The sequence below is a fragment of the Vulpes vulpes genome, chromosome 9, assembly GCF_048418805.1.
Source record: "Vulpes vulpes isolate BD-2025 chromosome 9, VulVul3, whole genome shotgun sequence".
Classification (NCBI taxonomy): Eukaryota; Metazoa; Chordata; class Mammalia; order Carnivora; family Canidae; genus Vulpes; species Vulpes vulpes.
The window spans coordinates 60,541,227-60,560,645 of NC_132788.1; the positions used below are offsets into that span (position 1 = coordinate 60,541,227).

Sequence of the window (19,419 nt, forward strand, 5' to 3'; positions counted from 1 at the left end):
AGTGACCTCCCCCTACTTCATTCAGAGGTGGGGGAAGGATGGGGGGGGTGGGAAGGCCAGGCTGGCCAAGGTCGCTCTCTGCTTGACAGGTAATAGGTGCTCACAAACACTTGCTGAGAGACACAACAACTAAATGCAACGTGCAATCCTGAATCAGAGAGAAACTGCTCTAAAGGGCATTATTGGAGAAATTGGATACGGGCTGTAGGTAAGATAATAATATTGTAACACTGTGAAATTTCTTGAATATGATAAAGGTTTTGTGGTTATGTAAGGGGATGTCTTTCTTCAGAGGACACATGATCATGTTTAAAAACAAATAGGGCCCCAAATGTCCACAAGTCACTCTCAAACAGCTTAGCAAAATCATTTCATTATTACGATTAGCGATTATTGTGTGTGTATGTATGAGAGGGAGAGACAGAGAGAGAGGAAAGAGAGAGAGAGGAAAGGGAACCTGTATTATACTCTCTACTTGGTTAAGCTAAAAGCATTTCTAAGAGTCCCTTTCCATGTATGGTTCTGAGTGAGAATTGGCCAAAATCGACATTTGCCCAAGATTTGGAAGGCAGAAATGAAGCAGGAGCCATTCCTCTCCGGAAGCCTCAAAAGTCAAAGGCAGTGAGAGATCTGAGTGCTCAGGGATCCAGCTTGTCCTCACTGTCCCCTGCCCCGGGCCCTGCTGACCGGCAGCTCCAACTGTCCACCCCACATCCAGAGTCAGAAGCTCTGTGCAGGCGATGGCCTTCCCTAGATGATTCCCCAGAGCAGTTCCTTTGGTTGCAGGATCCAGTGCAAACGGCAAACACAGGACCCCTTGTTCAGCAAGTGAGGAAGAAGTGCTGATAAAGGTACTGAAATATAAGGCTTTTCTTTCCTTCCACGGTCTTTCTCTCGGTTGGTCACGGCATTTTTAAATTTGCTGTTTAATGTCGTTCTAAGTAAAGGAAAATTTAAAATCTAAATCTTCACCATACATTTTATTGTTCACCTGTATACTATGCAAATGCCAATATAGGAGCACGTAATTCTTATGTGAATTACACAATATGCATTTCAAAAATGGAATACATGCACGTGTATTCTGTTCTCTCCCAAACAGAAGAGACCTGCACAAGACTAAGTTGTTTCAATTTCACTTCTTGAGACGTGCACATTTTGCCAATACTCACTACTTCCACTTACTGATGCTCGGGGAAAGTATGGGGTTCAGTGGCTTTCCCTTTCCTTCTATGCCATCATCTTCAGTGTGAGTGGTTGGCTAGAAGGGGTTAGCAGAAAAGCACAGGCTAGGGGTCCTTGGGTGCTGAGCATTTCTTCGAGCACCACTGCCTTTTTCTGCACTGGAAGCAGGTTCTCGTTTGAACGGAGTTGTGACCTCTCAGAGCCCTGCTTCACAGTGAAAACAGCTCCTTTATGTAGCTCAGAGTTGTTTTTTTATTTACTCATTCCAGGACTTTTGGCAAACTCAAGCTGTATCTTGCTGTTGTTTTTTTTTTTATGAGATTTTATTTATCTATTCATGAGAGACAGACAGAGAGAGGCAGGGACACAGGCAGAGGGAGAAGCAGGCTCCATTCAGGGAGCCCGATGTGGGACTCGATCCCGGGACCCTGGGATCATGATCTGAGCCAAAGGCAGACGCTCAACCACTGAGCCACCCAGGCGTCCCTCTTGCTGGGTATTTGAGCCCAAATCTCTCTCTCTCTTGGGGAAAAAATGGTTCTGTGTGTATGCAGTGTTGTTCCAATGAAAGAAACTATTGTGCCCCCAGCTCAAAGAATTGAAGGTCTGACATTGTATATCATAGAACCTTTATTATTTTTCCTCTAAATTCTTAGAAACGTACATAACGCCCGTGCTCTAGTTATGACACCATTTATAGACATTTAAAATGCATCTTCATTTATAAATATTTTACATTTGGTCCATAGAACAGATAATTTTTCTAAATAATACTGTAATTTTTTTAAAACAGGCTCTGTATATAGTTTGAATATGTATATATTACATATATTTTTTTTATATAGAGATAGATTTACTTGGTGTTCTGAGAATAAACCCTTATTGCAAAAAAAGCATATATGATAATACAATATCTTTTCCCCCAGGGCAAATTCTAAAAAAAGGTACACATATTCACAGTTCTCACTGGAATTGTACGACACGTAATATTGTGCTCTATAAGTAGGTTTGGATGGAAATCAGTTAGGGGATTTCTTGCCAAACATCTCAATTAGATTTGCATACAAACATTAAGTACACTGCATTTGTCTTAGAAAGACTCGGCCTTAGTTTCACATTGAAGAACAAAGAGAAAGTCAGAAGTTTTCCTGCCCTTAATCTAAAGGAATTCACACAGGATGGGGGGGGTGGGACCATGAGACACAGTGAAGGGTTCCTTTCATTCTAAACCCTATAATTTAACAACACATATGCATTTTGATCATGGATTCACCAGTTGGCATTTGGGATGCCTTAGCAATGAGACTATTTTACAGATGACCTCAGGAAAAGGTTTGAGATTTCCTAAACGATACCAGATAAGACCCTATATACCACACAGGAGGATGAATGTATATGTGTGTGCCTTTATATGTGTACATGTACTTTTTGTTTCTCTACAAGAATGTGCTTAATATTCTGAGGGTAATACCTTATTGCAAGAACGGGTATGCTGGTCACTGTCGGATGAGAATGACAAGAGATTAAAAAACCCACAGTCACAGTTATTTACCATAATTATTAAGGATTAGTTGTAAAACACAGTTTGTGAGCTAACTAGCTAAGGACCTACGGGACACAACATACGATTTGCTACATGGGAACCCATCTTCCTGGCAAATGAGAAACGCTGAGTCACTGGAGCTTGCAAGAAACTGTCTTTGCCTGATGTGCCGCCACCACCACCACCACCACCACCACCACCACCACCACCACCACGGAGCCCAGTTCCGGAAAGAAACAAATACTACCTCTCAATGAAGCAGTTTAATCTTGGAAGCACTTTGAGGGGGTCGGGGCGTGGGGGTGGTCTGGATTAACACTAGCTCCTCAGTTAGTAGGCTGGGGAGATTTAGTGGCAGTGAGGGGATTCCCGCTGAGGAATATGAACGAAGAAGGCAGCATTTTTGACTGGGGCGGCAGTGAGGACACAGCTGAAGGGGGAGCTGGAAAGATAACTGCATCCATTTTGACTCAAGGACAGAGAAACCTTCACCTTGATTTCCTCCGCACCTGATTTGTGCTCCACAAAACGGGGCAAGCCTAAGAAAAACTGGGGCTTCTGATTAGGGAATTTCCCCAGCGGAATCTTAGGTCCCCCAGAACGGCAATAAAAAAAAAATCAATTGTGCTTGTGGCAGTTTTCCAAGGACGGAGTGAGGGAGCTGGGCCGTCTGGAATGATCGCTATTGGGCCAGGTGCAGTCAGCATGGCCTGGCTAGGAGGGGGCGGGGAGGATGCTCTGCAGATTGCTGGAGACGCAGCTCAGCTCGCAGCTTGGGGTGGGGGGACACTGATGGAGGTCCTTGGGGGTGGTTTTGTCAAGCTGCCTCGGGAAGGATAAACAAAAAAATGAAAGTAAGAGCTCCGCTGGCTCCCTGCTACTGAAGGGTGAGCTCTCCCTGGAAATCCCCATTATACAAAATGCCCTTTGCGTGTGTACAGAGCAGCGTTCCGACGGAACCAAACTCCGGCAAAGTCCGAGAGTAAGAGTCATGGGTTTCGGCAGTAAGAGAACAGTCAGGAATATGACTAAAAGCCCCGAGTGTGTGAGCCTCACTGCACCACACTCGCTGGCAGGATAAAAATGATCTACTGCACAGTCACGAAGGCTGATTGCTTGATGCTTATGGGGCCCGGATTCAAAAGGTCACCAGCCCGCAGGTGCTGGAGCCATCGGGTATCTTTGCCCACGGCGGGGCCCACCGGGGGTGTGACTGTCCCCCACCTCCCCTCTCTTTGCATGGTGATGGTGTCTGGACTCGCCACTCGAGGTAGGTTGAGATCGACGGTATCTTCAGACATCAAGTGGTGGTCATGTTCAGCCAGGTTGGGGGGTGAGTGTCGGGTCGGCAAGCCGCCAGACACCCCTAGATGTAGGCCTCTTTGCTGGCTGAGCCACTGGCCTGGGGCTGCTCCGGACCATTCTCTGGGCGAACGATGTCTTCGCTGGGCTGGATCATGACCTGGATGCGCTGTGGGCACCAGGGAGAATTTGGGCTGGGAGGAGGAAGACTGGCCTCTCCGTTCCCCCACCCTCTTTTCAAGTCAGGAAGGCCTGCTCTGCCTTCAAAACGCACCCAGACTCTGGCCTCGTCCCCACATCCTCTGTACTCTCTGGCCTCCTCGCTGCTCCTCACATGTGCCAAACACATACCTGCCCAGGGCCTTTGCACTTGCTGTGCCCTGTGTCTGATCCATCCTTCCTTTCAGATCATAACACAGTTCGATCTCTACCTCCTAGGTCTTGGCTCCATGTTACCTTCCCAGCAGGGCCTCACTCAGCACTCCCTTTCTACTCTATCTCCATAGTCATCCCTATCTAACATGTTTTTAGTTTGCTATTGCTGGTCTTCCTCTACTAGAATGTAAGCCCCATGAGGGTGGGATTTTTGCCTATTTTTTCTCACAGCTGTGTCTCTAGCACTGACAACACTGTCTGGCACACAGTAGGTGTTCAATACAGGTTTCCTGAATGGATGAATCTCCCACTACCTTCTCTACACATACTCCCTGAAATCCTGTGCCTTCAGATAATGCACCATGTCTTCAGATGTGCCCACTCCCGGGCCTTTGCACAGGCTGTGTACCCCTCTTCAAATGCACCGCGTTTGCCTCTCTCTCACTCCAAGACCTGACTGCCTTTCACAGTTCCAGAATTGTGGAAAATGAAAGCATTGGGCCTGGATTTGAAGAAAGGGCTGCAAGCCTCTGCTCTCCTAATAACTTACTATAAGGGGTAGGGAAGTGATTTCTCACTTGACCTCAGTTTCTCTGTAAAAGGAGGAGGCTGGTCCAAGGGCCTCCCTTACACTGCCTTCCTTAGACCACAGACCACAGAGCTCCCTCTTCTGGTTCTGATTAGTCTGGAAGGTCCATCTTAGTAGAAATAAGGTTGAGAAGCACTGATCCTGGGGCCTCCCAGCCGTGGCCCTCAGTATCTCATTATTCACCCCTCCTCAGGGAAATCTTCTCAGCTTACCCTTAATCCATCAATGTCTCTAGCACCTGGGTACCTCCAGCACTGCCTTGTTTCACTTGAGAATTTGATATAACTTAACAAAGAGCGAGTGTGGACCTAGAATGTGCTAGCAGGCACATCTCCTTGAGGGTAAGACCACATTTTGTCTTTATAAAGCTCACAAAAGAGATCTAGAGTAAGTCCGCAGTACAACTGACCCCACCCTTCGCCTGCTTCAAACTCTTGAGGCGTTCCATTACCCTCAAGATAAAGTCCAAAGTTCTTGTCTTAATTTTGAAAGCCTTTCATGATCTGGCCTTTCTTATATCCCCAACCTCTTCTCTTATCACCCTCTCTGCATCCTTCTCCATTCTACCCTCCAGCCACAATGATCTCCCTTCAGTTCGCCAAATGCTGTTTATACCCCCGGGCCTTTGCGCATGCTTCCCATCCCCCTTTCTAGGAACATTCTTTCTGCTTCTACTCTTAACTCTGACTCATCCGTAGGCCTCTTCTTAGCTATCCCCTCTTTTAAGAAGCCGCTTTAACCCTCCTCAATCCAGGCGGGGCTTGCCCATCTCCCCGGTTTACCCAAATCATGGATGATTGGCACATGTTGGCACTTCCAACATTCTGCTATCATTGGAAATGGAGTTGTCTGTTTCCTAACTAGACTGTGATCTCCACAAGGGTAGGGGAAAGGGACTAGCAATCTGAAGGGTGAAGAAGGGACTTACCTGCTTCAGGGAGCCCTTTAAGGTGAGGAACATGTAGGCCATGTACCCAGGGATGAGGACCATGGAAGACAGAGCCATGAGCCAGCCCACACCCTGGCCCCACTTGGGGAAAACGTAGTTTCCCATGGTGAGAGGAGTCATCTGCACAGCACTGAAAATGAACACACCCTGGGGATGGTGGAGGAGAGGGAATGGGACACAGTTAGTCACCCAGATTGGACAACCAAGGCCCCTTCCCACACCCTGAAGCTGAGAGATCCACTGACCACCTCCCTTGCCATGAGGTAGACCCTCACAAGGGCCCAGCATGTGGGAATCCTGCACCGAAGGCCACTGCTCCTACATAAGACATCTCTGTATAGGATAGAGAAAGGGACCCCCCCCCCCCCCCCCCCGGGAGGATCAGTAGTAAAAGGCATCCATTCCTCCAAGTTAATCAGCTTGGCAAGCCAGAGTGCAGGACACGACCAATCCAGTGGCCTAGCCCCCACCCCAAGGACCTGGGGTGGCCACCCCAGGGCTGCTCAGGCCTCAGCTTCCTCCTGCCTGAGGGAATAAAGGATGCTGAGGATGAGAGGCCTTCCTAAGCCCATGGCTGGGGCTTCAGAATCAGGCCTGCCTGGTTTGAATGCAGCACCAACTAGCCGGGTGATGCTGACAGGGTGAACCCGGGTCCCTCAGCAGCAAAGTGAAGGCAAGAATGCCTATTTTGCTGAGGTTTGCGAGGACTATGTAATGTGTCTGGTGCTGTATAGGGCACAAAGTAGAGGCTCAGCAAATGGGATGTAGTAGTATTTTTAGGAAATAGGTGCCTCTGCCTCCAGAAGTTTCTCTTTGGACCTGAGTCGCCCCAGGGCCTGGTCTGGTCTCATCCTAATGGGGTTGGTCAAGACTTGTCCTTACCGCTACAATGATTGGGGTGAAGAAAGACCAGCAGAGTTTCCACCAGATGCAGGGCCTGGAGCCAACCATCTCTTGGATGTTGTCATAGAATCGGTTGACACCTGTGACATTCGGAGCGAGAGCAGGAGGTATGAATGAGTTGTGGGGACTGCAGGCTCAAAGTCTCAATCTGCCACTTTCTTAGACTAATGACCATTAGTCGCCTGACCTCTAGGAGCTTGAGCCTCTTTGTAAGATGGGGCTAACACTCTAGGGGGGGCCTCGCATTCAATAACCCCCAGCAGGTGGATTATGTCAGGAAGAAAGCCAGGCACCTACATGTGAAAATGTCCACCAACAAAAGGATATGCTTATAAAGCATGTCCTCACCTCTCTCAAAGTCCCTCCCACCCAACAGGTAGCTTGGCCATTCCTTCAAAGCCCTGTGGACAAGGCCATTCCTTCAAAGCCCTGCTGATCTGATGCTATAAGCGACTGCTGATAGCCTGCAAAGAACCACAAATCTTGCAGAATGCCACAGGTGTTTTGAAGTTCCCAGACTGACATCTGACATCCCTCGGATTCTGAACAAAGCCCCCGACCAGCGAGAATCTCACAGCATTAAGCCAGTTAGGAGCGAAGTGGTGGGGATGACAAGGAGGGGCAGGTGGTGAAGAAAGTACAGTGAATATCAAGGATTAAGAGGGACCCAGAAAAACATTTCGAACACATTGCCTTACTGTGATAATCAAAGTGCAGGGAAGGATCTTTTGACCATCATGCAGCAGGGTCTGGAACCTCAGTCCACAAGGTAAACAAATAAAATCGTTTCCTCCATTCTTTGTTCTAAGGGAGTGCATGCTTTAATCATGGCCCCACTTTTGTTAACTATTTAACTTTAGAACTTTTTCTTTTGTACTTTTGGTCTTGCTTTTCTAGATAAAAATCCCTCTTATCCCAATCTATGAAGAAATTTTGGCTCCCATTTTAAGTGAATTTATTTAGCCTGTCTTACGGTGTCTCCTGAACTCGGGACCCCCTCTGCTAACTTCATCAGATTGTTGTGAGGACTGAATACAGCCGACCCTTGAACAATGTGGCAGTTAGGGGTGCTGACCCCACCATGCAGTCGAAAATCCTCATGTAGCTTCTGACTCCCCAAAAACTTAAGCACCAGTAGCCTACTGTTGACTGGGAGCCTGACCAATAACAAACAACTGATCAATACATATTTCGTATGTTCTCTGTATTATGTACTGTGTTCTTAGAATAAAGTAAGCTAGAGAAAAGAAGTGTTATTAGGAAAATCTTAAGGAAGAGAAAATACATTTGCAGTACTGTCTTGTAGTGAAGAGTAATGGAAAAATGCTGTATTGTATTTATACACAGAACAAGTAGGCTGTACTGTTCCCAACAGGGTTGTTTAAGCATCAGTTGTCAACCAATGTACAGAAAGGGCTTGGTTTTCACACTGTATATTTTGAACGATGTTTGAAGAAAGGACTGAATGAATGAATGAATGAATGAGGGAGGGAGGAGGCAGGGAGGGAAGGTGGAAGGAGGGTTGACACTCACCGTAAAACCAGGAAATGGAGACACATTCGAAAAACACGAGGAACAGCAGGCTCATGCCGCTAGCAGAATAGTAATCAAACAGTTTGAAGACATAGATGCCCCCCTAAAAGAGGAAAAGCAGTGAGAGGGGTCCACTTCCCACCAGGGCCCAGGGCACTCAGTTCCTAGCCAATGTGGGCTTTGCAGTCTGGCAAGGTAGGTGTGAGACAACACTGCAGTGAGGAGGCTTGAAGGAAGACTAAAAGCAGCACTGAGGGCCTAGTAACTATGAGGGGGTGTGATCGTCGACTCCCTGGGAATGGGGGAAAAATGTCTAAGGAAGAGGAATGCCTCATTTTTGGGAATGCTGGAAGACTCACAGAAGAACTAGTCATCAGAGCCATCTCTCCACAAAGTTAAATTAGTTATGTTTTTCCCCTGCTTAAAACCTTCCATGGTTTGCATAGAACATAAATATAACACATCAAGAAGTTGAGACAATAGAATGGAATAGAATAGAATACAAAAGAAAATCCAAATGGCTTTGATCTGTATGTTCCTGCACGATCTGCTTCTGTACCCTCTAGCTATCCCCTCATTCCCTCTGCCCCTCAAACTTACCAAGCTCATGCATACCTCAGGGCCTCTGCACCTGCTATATTTTCTTCCCCTAGCTCCATCTTCCCTTGGTTGTCTCTTCCTCATCATTTCAGTCTTAGCTCAACTGCCATTTCCTCAGGGGGCCCTCTCCTGACTACTCTGAAGTAGCATCCCTCCTACCCTCACTGGTCATTCCCTGTCCCACTGCCCTCTTTTCTTCATGGCACTGAACACTCTCTGAAATGATCTAATTTGTATGTCAGTCTTGTCCACCAAAGCATAAGCTGTAAGTGAGCAGATATTACATCTGTCACGTTAACTGCTAAATCTCCAGTGTCATGACAGGCCCATGGTGAGTAACAATAATGGAGGAATAATTTGTTCTGGGAATGAACTGTATTTGAATCCAGAGGTAGTTCTGTGAATCATAAAGCAAACTCACAGGGCTGAGCTCATGGCTATAGGATCATTTACATTTATTGTACAATGCATCAGGTATGTGTATGCCTTCTGACCAGACCAGGACAGCCTTGAATGCAGAGACGACTGCTTATTAATATCAATAGAAAAAGAAAAGTGGGAGCAAGAAGAAGGGGCAGTGTCGATGTCAAAGGCCTAATTCCAGCTTGACTCTCTAATTTTTTCTTAAAAAGATTTTGTTTTGTTTGTTTGTTTATGAGAGAGCACACAAGCAGCAGGAGGAGCAGAGGGAGAGGGAGTAGTAGACCGGGCTGAGCAGGGCACCTAAGGACATAGGTCTCCATTCCAGGACCACGGGATCATGACCTGAGCAAAGGCAGATGCTTAACCAACAGCCACCCAGGCTCTCTCTAATTTTTGTCCATTTTTAAAAAATCAGTCCCCATATCCCCTCCTCCAGGAAGCAGTTCTGGGTGCCTCAGGCTGTATTCTCCAGCCGTGTCTTAGCACTTCTAGTTCAATGTCATGTCTCCCACCCTCGCACCCTGAAGGCAGGGTCCCTATCTGACTCACTGCTGTGTATGCAGGGCTTGGCACAGAAATGGTGCTTGAGGAACAAAGGGTAGGATGGCGTGAGGCTAGGGTGGAGGGGACCTGGAAGTGGGCCTGGGGCAGATGGCACTAGAGGCGTACCAGGTGCCCAGTGAACTCACCTGGGTGATGTTAGAGAGGCCAATCAGGTAGGAGACGATGCAGACAGCAGCAATGAAGAGCTCCCTGCGGTTGCGGAGGAGCCTGGGGTACTCATCCACCAGGGCAGTGATGAAGCCCTCCACGGTGCAGAACTTCAAGGTGGACAAAGGTCAGCCATGTGCGGCAGACCCCAGCCCCAAGCCACCCAGAACCTGACTCTCTGGGGCAAGATGGAAGGGGTCTGCTGTTGTTGGGACAATGGAGCCAGAGAAGCCCCGGGATCCAGGCCTGATTCCACCTTTGCCTCTTTGTGACCTCGGTAGAGTCCCTCCCCTCTGGACATCAGTTTTGCCATCTGGAAAATGGGGAAGGTGGCTGAGCTGATCCACCCTGAAGTCTCACATGGTGGAACAGTCCAGAGGTCTGAAACTCTTGGCTATCTTCCTGGGGGCCTAAGACAATGGACAATGGCCTCCTCTTTCTGCTTTCTTCCCAGACTGACAATGCTGGATAGGGGCTCCTCAAAGTGCCAGGGAGGGTGTCCTCACCTGGCTGTCAATGCCCAGCATCAGCAGCATCGAGAAGAAGAGGATGGCCCAGAGGGGAGAGATGGGCAGCTGGGTCACTGCCTCCGGGTATGCCAGGAATGCCAATCCAGGGCCTAATGGAGAGAAGGACAAAAAGGAAAAAGAAAATAAAAGGTACTGAGCATTCACAGCATACCCAGCACACAGCCCACTTTCTCAGCTTTATCTTTGGGGTAACCTTTTGGGTGAATGCTATAAGCTCCTCTTTCACTGAGAATACAGTGTACGTGGGGGGGGGGGCAGTAGGGTCAGGTCCAGAGGCCAGGGTGCCACTGAGATGAAATGAGGGACTGTGGTGGCTTGGCTTGTGGTGGGGACTGTACAGGGGCAGAGAGGGGGCCAGACGGAGAGACACCTAGCAGGTGGAATGGGCAGGTATTAGTTGGTTTGCAGAGTGAAGGTGAAGGAAGCATCCAGGATAATGCCGGGGCTGGCCTGGGTATGGGATGATGGCGCCCTTTGCCACAGTGGGGAGCCCAGGGAAGGAGAAGGCTTAAAGAGGTCAGTACGGGACATATGGTGTTTGAGTGCCTGGGTGGGGGTTAGTCAAGAGATCAGGGGAAACCCTGGAAGGAGAAGAAAAGAAATCATAACCTCCCTGGGTCTGGCTTAGGAAAGGGGGTGGTTGGGGAATTCCAGAGGAAAGAGCTGGCCCTTGGAGAGAAGATGAGGACAACAGTAGGAGAAAGTTCCTTTCTACATGACCAGCTCAGTTCTCCAGGATGGCAGAGGGACAAGTCCTGTTGTCTCCACAAGCCTTAGGGACTCTGCTGTGCATGCAGTGGGTGCCTCATGCCCACTGCTTTCTTGGCTAAGCAGGCAGGCAGGGGTTGCTGGGGTTCTCCTCGGACCCTGCAGCACCGATGACCACGAGTGGGCACAGCCTGCTTGGTGGGAACACATTTGGAAGTGAGACAGAAGCAAAGATTTAGGGACTCTCAGTCGTGGCGGTGAGCATGTCTGAGTGGGAACAAGGTTTCTATCCCAGGGTTGCGAGAGTCGGGTCTTCCCCCCCCCCCCCCCCCCCCGCAAAAGGCAGGACTGTGTCAAAATGCCAGTATGGTCAGGCGATTAAGAGCCTGGGCTTTCTTTGGTCAGCCAGGTCTGTGCTCAACTCCAGTTCTATAACTTTCTAGTTTGCTGAACGTGGTCCAAGAGCCTCAGTTTCCTCACTTAGTAAATGGAATAAAAAAGCACGGACTCCATCGCGTGGGAAGGTTTCAGGGACATGGCCCATGTGAAATGCTCCCTGCTCGGCCTGGCACATAGTGATGCTCCGTGCCAGGGAGCCAGCACACCGCACTCATCCCTGACTCTAGGCCTTCCTACTGGCTCTTCCCTCTGCGTGCTGGTCCTCTGGCTCCCGCTGCTGCTGCCCACGGTGGTGATGACCAAAGAGGCCCGGTGTCAGCGCCTCCCACCCCAGGAGCCCCGGCCCTCCAATGTGTGGCGCTGACCTGACGCCGCCACATCAGCAATGGACCTCTTGGTGACATGGGCCATGAAGCCCACGATGGAGAAGATGACAAATCCCGCAAACATGCTGGTGCACGAGTTGATACAGCAGACGATGATGGAATCCCTGCAGAGAGGAAAGGTGGCGTCAGTGCGGGGAGTGGGGGGGGGCACCGGCAAGCAGGGGAGCTAGGAACCCCTGAGCGTGGGCGAAGGACAAGGTGCAGGGGCAGGAGAGGGTGCCTGGGAGCAGGGCTGCAGGGCAGGTGCCCCACCCCATCCCAGGGAGGGACTGGAACCCGGAAGGAGTGGCCACAGGAATCGGCTTAGACAGGAATGGAGTTGAAAGTGGAGAAAGGCCACGGGGGCGTGGCCAGAAAGGAAGGGACTCCTGGGCTCTCTCACCTGTAGACATTGTTGTGGAAAGAGTTATAGCTCCCAAGAGCGATCAGGGATCCCAGGCCCAGTCCATAGGAGAAGAAGATCTGGGTTGCTGCATCCAGCCACACCTGGAGGAAGAATGAACAAAAAACAGTCAAAATTATAATCATAGCCACAGCGCCCCATGGCCTCTTGCAGGTGGAAACCAGCTGTACCTGTCAACCCCTTCAGTTTACATATGAGGTTAGAGGCATACCGTGACTTATCCTACAGCTGGTAAGTGGTGGCTCAGGACTCAGGTGTGCCCTTAACTCAGCCAGTGGGGGCTGGGGAACCTGGGAAGGTCACTCACCTCAGAGTCGGACAGCTTGCGGAAGTTGGGTGTGATGTAGAAGAGGATGCCCTCCTTGGCCCCAGGCAGCGTCACTCCACGGAAGAACAGGATGATCAGCATGATGTACGGATAGGTGGCGGAGAAGTAAACCACCTGGGAGGAAAGTTGGCAACGATGCCCCCTCCAGCGCACCCATTCTTTCCCTCCTCTCCATTTCACTTACATCCATATCTTTTGTGGCCCTGGGCCTTCCAGTTTGTCTTCGTCCAGGAAGCCTTCCTGGATTCCTAACTGTCCACTTTTCTGAAGCCTCTCCTTGGAGTCTGAACCAACCAGCTCAGCACCTGGTTTTTCCTTTCCCTACCCCTCCTTTATTTTTTTTACTTTTGTCTAAACTGTTCAAGTAAAACATGGTATCAGGAAAATTTCAAGTTACACACACACACAATTAAAATTCCCTTCAACAGCCCCTAGAATTTAAGTTAGGTGAAGGAGAGGGCTTGTCTCCTTCACTTGTTTTCCTGTGCCCAGAACAGTCCATGGTTTATAAGATACACTAAATAAATGCCAAATATATCAATTCACAGATGTTAACATTTTAATGTTCCTCTTTTGAGACTTTTGCTGTGTATCTATTGCTATCATATTTTCTTACAAAGTGATGCTCCAATTATGCGCTTGCCTTTTGTTTTAACATATTTAAAATTAGAAAACAGTGCATACCTTATTTCTGCTTACTAAACATTGTCTTACTGTCTCATAACAATGTGATTTTTAATCATGTAAAATAGTCCCTCAGGAGTTTCTATCGTCCTCTTTCAAATTTTCCCTACTGTTATCCCTTCATGTGAATCTCACTAACACTACATTGGACATCTCTATGTATAAAACTTTGTCTACAAAATTATTATACCATTCTTGAGAAAATTTTCTAGAAGTAGAATTACTGGCTTAAAAAAGGGATAAATTTCTCAATGGCTTGTGAGCCACACTGCCCAATTATCTTCCAGAAACAGAACTTTGTCCAGCATTTCAGAGCACACCTTCCCCACAAAGGTGCCGGCACTGAGTATAATCATTAAAATGTTTTTTTTCTGCCAAATTGATAATCAAAAGACTGATGTCATTTTCTGAAATGACATTTCTTTACCCACTGTTGTGAATGAGCAATTTTCAAGCCCAGCAACCCTTCTATCTCACAGTCTGATGTGACCCTATTTTCTGATCAGCATGAATTGTTCTCCGGGTTAATTTCATTTCCCTGAATGGATCTGAGAATCTTCAGAGTTAGGAAAGGCAGCCATGATCCACTGGAAAAGCTACCATACTTAGAATTAGGAAAAATGAATTCGAAGCCATCTGTGGCACCTATAAGCTGTGTGACATTGACTCAATTTTTTATTCTCTCTGAGGCTTGCTTTTTTTCTGTCTGGAAAATGGGTACAATCAACTTGCCTACTCAGAAAAGATTAGTTAAAAAAAAAAAAAAGAAAAGATTAGTTATATATGACATACAATATACTTAATATATATTGCCTAGGTCTTGCACTTGAATTTGTCTTCCACATTTAGCATGGGGCTAGGTACACAGTAGCTGTTCAATAAATGTTTACTGATGACTTGGATGACTCCCTCAAAAGATAATTGATACCATGTATTGTCTGCCTGCTAGGTGCTAGGCATATGCTACACACTCTACATAGATTATTCTCCTCAGTCTTTATGACAACCCTGTAAGGTACTATTATTGTAGCTACTTAACAGATGAGACTGAGGCACAGAGAGGGAAAATGACTTGCCCAAGCACAAATAGCTAGGTATCAGGAGACTGAGATTCAAGCTTACCTCTATCTCTTCTGGAGCCCTTAGGCCCTATGTTCTTCTACTTCTTAAAGTTGGGCGGGGAGACACCTGTGCCCTCCTGCTGCCTGCCTAATGTAGGGGTACATCAGAGAGGTTTTGACACCGGCTTTGGATCTGAGAACCTGGTAGGTCCAAAGGTCCCACCAGACTGGAATTGGGCAGTTTTTCATCAGTGTACTGTACTCATGCCCAAGTATGGAGCTCCTTAAAGTTCTGTTTTGCTCACATCAGCTTGGATAGCCTGGATCTCCCTCCTCCAGCATAATTTTGTTCAATCCCATCTCTCCCTTACTTGCTTTGCTGTAAGAACTCACAGAGGTTTCCTCTGAGTTTCCTTCAGGCCAGGGTCCAGTGAGAGACTGGGCAATCCTCTGTCCCTGGACCCCTGAGGTGGGGCTTTAAGGGGTAAAGGGTGGGAGTGAGGCCAGTTCCCTTCCCTCTAAAGTGACTGGCAAGCTCCCCAGATGTCCCCAGGCTAGATCCCCCAGCTTGATCTGGCTCTGCCCTTGCTGATAATAAAAACAAAAACAAGTACAATTCTTCCTACTAGTTGCCAAGTATTTTGCAAAATCACCATCCCATTTGATTCTCCTAACAAGCCAACAGACAAGCCCCATTTTTCAGAGGAGGAAACTGAGTTTCAGAGAGGTGAAGTGATCTGCCTGAGGTCACCTAGCCAAGTACACAGCAAAGGTGGGATCTGAACTCAGGAATGTTTCAGTACAGAGCCTGGGTATTTATCCATTCATTGATCCATCTGTGTTCCTCCTCCAAGGCTGGGATGTGGAATATTCATCTCTGGATCTCTCCAGAACAAGATGGCGTGGACAGCAGAGATGCTCAGGGACTGTTTGTTCAATGGTCCTTGAGCAAAGTTAACCATCTGTTTTGTGATGGCTGTAACTGACTTACATTATCATAGTTCATCCTCACAACTGCCCAGAAGGTAGGTGATGTTATTAATTCCATTTTACAGGAAAGAAAATCAAGGCAGAGAGAGAGATAGGGACCTTCTGCACTCCAGGTTCAGTGGGGTTCCTGGAAGCACAGACTCCTTGTCTAGGACAGAAATCCCCTTGTAGATGCATCCCTTCTGTTCCCCACTCTGCACATGCCTTACCTTTCCAGTCCAGCCAACACCCTTCCAGATACAGAAGTACACAAGGATCCAGGCGATGGCCAGGGTGATGGCCAGAGGCCAGCGGATCTGACCTGGTTTATCCAGCCCGTCTGTCATCTGATGCATGTTTCGCCTGGTGGGACAGTGGAGGGAGCAGAAAGTCATGTGGGGCTGGTGGGAACTGGGGTGACCTGGGGGGTGCCCCGGGGATGAAAGATCCTCCATTGTGATGGCACTGACATCCGTGATCATTGACACCCAGGAGCTGGCTGGAGAATGCAGGATCCATTATACTAACCCATAGAAAGCACTAGTTGCTCAAGGGGCCTGCCGATGCCTTATTTTGGCCATGATTATTGCTCACCTGTTTGGCTGCTGTCCTAACAGGACCCTCACCGTCACTTTTGCTCTATCCCGACTCCAGCCTCAGGGACCCTTCTAAACTATATGTCTGATCATGTCACCCTCCCGCTTAAAACCCTGCAGTGAATAGCTCCCTAGTGTCCTCAGAATGAAGCCCAATCTCCCCAGGCTGACCTTGCAAGGCCCTCTGAGCTGGCCCTGCTTCTCTGTCCAGTCTCAGCTCTCCCCGAAGCCCCTCAAGCGCTCATCAGGCTGAATGACTCCCATGCCCTCACCTGTGCCTGGCTTGCTCTCACCTGCCTCCAAGCCTTCATTCACATTCTCTTCCTCCTGCCAACACCTGTGGTTTTCTCTCCTAATGTGGTTTTCACCATAGATGTCACTCCTCACTTGGGCTTGTCTAGGTACGAACTTGGGGTTCCCTATGGTCTCCTGTGCATCCCCTCCCCTTAGCACTGATTTTCTGGCATTTCCACTGCCTGTTTATGTTTGCTTTTTCTCTAACCAGACTGCACATAGTAGGGCTCAAGAAATATTTACTGAATAAATGGTTCAGTGCAATCCTGAATGTGTGTGGCAGATGCTGGAAAGAAGAAGCAGCCGGAGAAGAATCTGATTTTTATTTGTAAGGAGACAGCCTAAGCCAAGGACATTTCTGCACAAAGAGACTCTCATCACGTGTTTTGACACCTCCTGAGCACAGCTCCTCTTGGCAGCCTATGCAAGGTGCAGTGGAACCTTCCAGGGTGCTCCCAGGCCCTTTCAAGCTGCCAGCCACAGATGCTTCCTTCATGCCAAAGAGATTTGGATCCCAAGACCTCCTTTTTGTAAAATCAATACCCAAACACACCATCTAGGATGTGCTCTCCCTGAAGATACAATAAGCATGGCCTCAATATGAACTGTGTGTGTGTGTGTGCGCGCGAGCGCGCGCACGTGCGCGCGAGCGTGCACGCAAGCAAGTGTGTGCCTGTATGGCAAACAACTCTGGGTTTCTAAGTAGACTGGACTGGTTTTCAGGATGAACTGGGATTTCGTTGGCCTGTGCTGGTTAGTCCCCTCCAGCAGCACACTCTCCACCCTTGTCCATCCTGCTCTACACCCCAGGAGGCTAGTGATGTAGCCATCACTGGCTCCCTCGCCCTCTGGCTTCTGGCAGGTTTGACCAATGGCAGGAGCAGTGGGCAGGAAGAGAGAGGAAGCAGGAATTCATTCTCTCGAGCTTGTGTCTAGTGGCTTTTTCCAGGGCCCAGCTCTCTATGGCGGAGGAAAGGGCCTCACTCTGTCTCGTTTCTTCCTTAGCCCTGAGCACATCACCAGCTCCCATCACCCTTTTGAGGGAGCCTCTGTCTCCTGCTGGCCCTGGCTGACAGGACCCGCAGCTCTGATGGCCCCACACTTACTCCCAGAACTCTACAACAGCGCTGGTCATGTTGGTGGTGTTGACGATGCTGTAGTTGGAGAAGCAGCGGTCTGTGTTCCAGGGGTTGTCACACTGTTTCCACGGCAGTGTCTGCAAAGGCACGGTGGCACAGACAAGCCCTGTTGAGCCCCCAGGGGATGGCGACAGTGGTCCCAGAGCCCTTCATCTGTCCTCACGGTCCCCTGGGCCTCTTCAAAGCCATCAATTATCTCCCCTCCCCTTCCCAACAGCTCCCAGATGCAGATCATGTTGAGATCCCCATTTTGGAGATCAGAGAGGGGCAGCAACTTGCTCGACATCACACAGCTCCTAAGTGTCAGAGCTAAAATTTTAACCTTGATCATTTCACTCTGAAAGCCAGCTTCCCAAGCTGCACCATAAGGTCTTGTGTGTTCATCCCGGGGTCATTTCCCAGCTATATGACCTCAGGTAAGAGATCTTGCCTGTTTGGCCCTCTGTGCACTGATGAGAACAGTGAACACTTAACAGCACTGCTTTGTGAGGTAGCTCTAAGCCCTTTACACATATTTACTCCTTAATCCTCACAACTCTATGAGGCAGGTTTTATTTCTACCTTCCTTTTATAAATATGGGCACTGTGGCTCAGAGAGGGTAAGTCTCCTCCCCAAAGTTGCACAGTTGGTATATACTGGGGTTAGGATTTGAACCCAGGCAGTCTGAGTCCATATGAAATGAGCTAACAATAGCCACCTTAAGAGGGTGTGTCAGGAGGATTAGGGGTCAGCCCACATGAAGCACCAGGCTCAGTGACAGGCCCAGAGCAGATGCTTGGTTCATGGTGCTACGACGACTTGTGGGGAGATAGGGGCTGTTGAAGACAAACCATGCCCCCCCCCCCACGCCCCAGGAACAGCTCTTCCAGCAGAATGGTTGTCCCAACCAACACAGGGTGGGCTCTGGGTCTGGCTCCTTCCGCAGAGGATGGTCTAAGGGGCCACTCACTGTGGTGAAGGAATTGTACAGATAGTAGATGGCCCAGGAGATGATAACGATGTAGTAGATGTTCAGCCAGAATGACAACACGGCAGCGGCAAGGCCCACACCTGGGAGCAGACATAGCATCATGATATTTGTTTACTAGAGTAATAATAATAACTATCCCAGTGAGCGTCATTCTCATCATTTTCACGAGGCCCACCAGCTTACTGGACCTTGGATACAGGTGGCACTGAGGCACTGAGGCTCAGAGACAGGGAGCAGCTTGGCTAAGGTCACCCCCATCTGGCAGGTGAGGACTTGGGTCTGAGGCCCAGCACTGGCTGGTTGTAGATAGGACAGGGGTCTTAGCTTGCCAGGCAAGAAGGGTTCTCCATGCATCCATCTGAGTGTCTGTCAGGCACTGAGCAAGGAAACAAAGAAAGTGGTACCCAGCCCTGGCTGGGGAAATGAGCTCACAGGACAGGGCAGGATGATGTGCATATGGGGTCTCTGGATTGGGCCCTCCTGTCCACCTCCAGCACCCTAGATTTTAGCCGGGGCTGCCATCTGCCACCTGGCCCCTGCAAGGGCTCCACTCCGCTGAGAAGTAAACCAAGCAGGTCCCTCTCCAGCGCGGCCAGGAGCATCAGGAAGGCCCTGGTTTCACCACAGTTCTGTGGGCAGGAGCACTACCAGACAGCCTCACTCCACAGACTTACCCTTGAACATGGGGGCCAGCTTCCATACCCCCAGGCCCCCAATGGATGTGTACTGGCCCAGAGAGCACTCCAGCAGGAAGAGTGGGACCCCCGCAAAGATGAGTGTCAGGAAGTAGGGGATTAGGAAGGCTCCTGTGGGGTTGAGAAGAGAGATGCTCATGGTC

General features: G+C 48.9%; 1 protein-coding gene across 3 annotated transcripts in view; it reads right to left on the reverse strand.

The window, feature by feature from the left end:
• Positions 1 to 1,797: 1,797 nt before the first annotated feature.
• The window catches only part of SLC6A1 (solute carrier family 6 member 1), a 42,232-nt gene continuing 24,610 nt past the window's right edge, over positions 1,798 to 19,419 (reverse strand). For all 3 annotated transcript variants that reach the window (XM_072722151.1, XM_072722153.1, XM_072722152.1), the window contains exons 4-16: positions 19,256 to 19,387; positions 18,561 to 18,661; positions 17,578 to 17,687; positions 15,812 to 15,944; positions 12,847 to 12,981; positions 12,519 to 12,622; positions 12,116 to 12,240; positions 10,620 to 10,732; positions 10,092 to 10,223; positions 8,380 to 8,482; positions 6,826 to 6,926; positions 5,923 to 6,090; positions 1,798 to 4,199 (exon numbers count right to left, since the gene is read on the reverse strand). In XM_072722151.1, the coding sequence (XP_072578252.1) occupies positions 4,095 to 4,199; positions 5,923 to 6,090; positions 6,826 to 6,926; positions 8,380 to 8,482; positions 10,092 to 10,223; positions 10,620 to 10,732; positions 12,116 to 12,240; positions 12,519 to 12,622; positions 12,847 to 12,981; positions 15,812 to 15,944; positions 17,578 to 17,687; positions 18,561 to 18,661; positions 19,256 to 19,387 (1,562 nt within the window). In that variant the 3' untranslated portion in view covers positions 1,798 to 4,094. The remainder of the gene's footprint in view (positions 4,200 to 5,922; positions 6,091 to 6,825; positions 6,927 to 8,379; positions 8,483 to 10,091; positions 10,224 to 10,619; positions 10,733 to 12,115; positions 12,241 to 12,518; positions 12,623 to 12,846; positions 12,982 to 15,811; positions 15,945 to 17,577; positions 17,688 to 18,560; positions 18,662 to 19,255; positions 19,388 to 19,419) is intronic.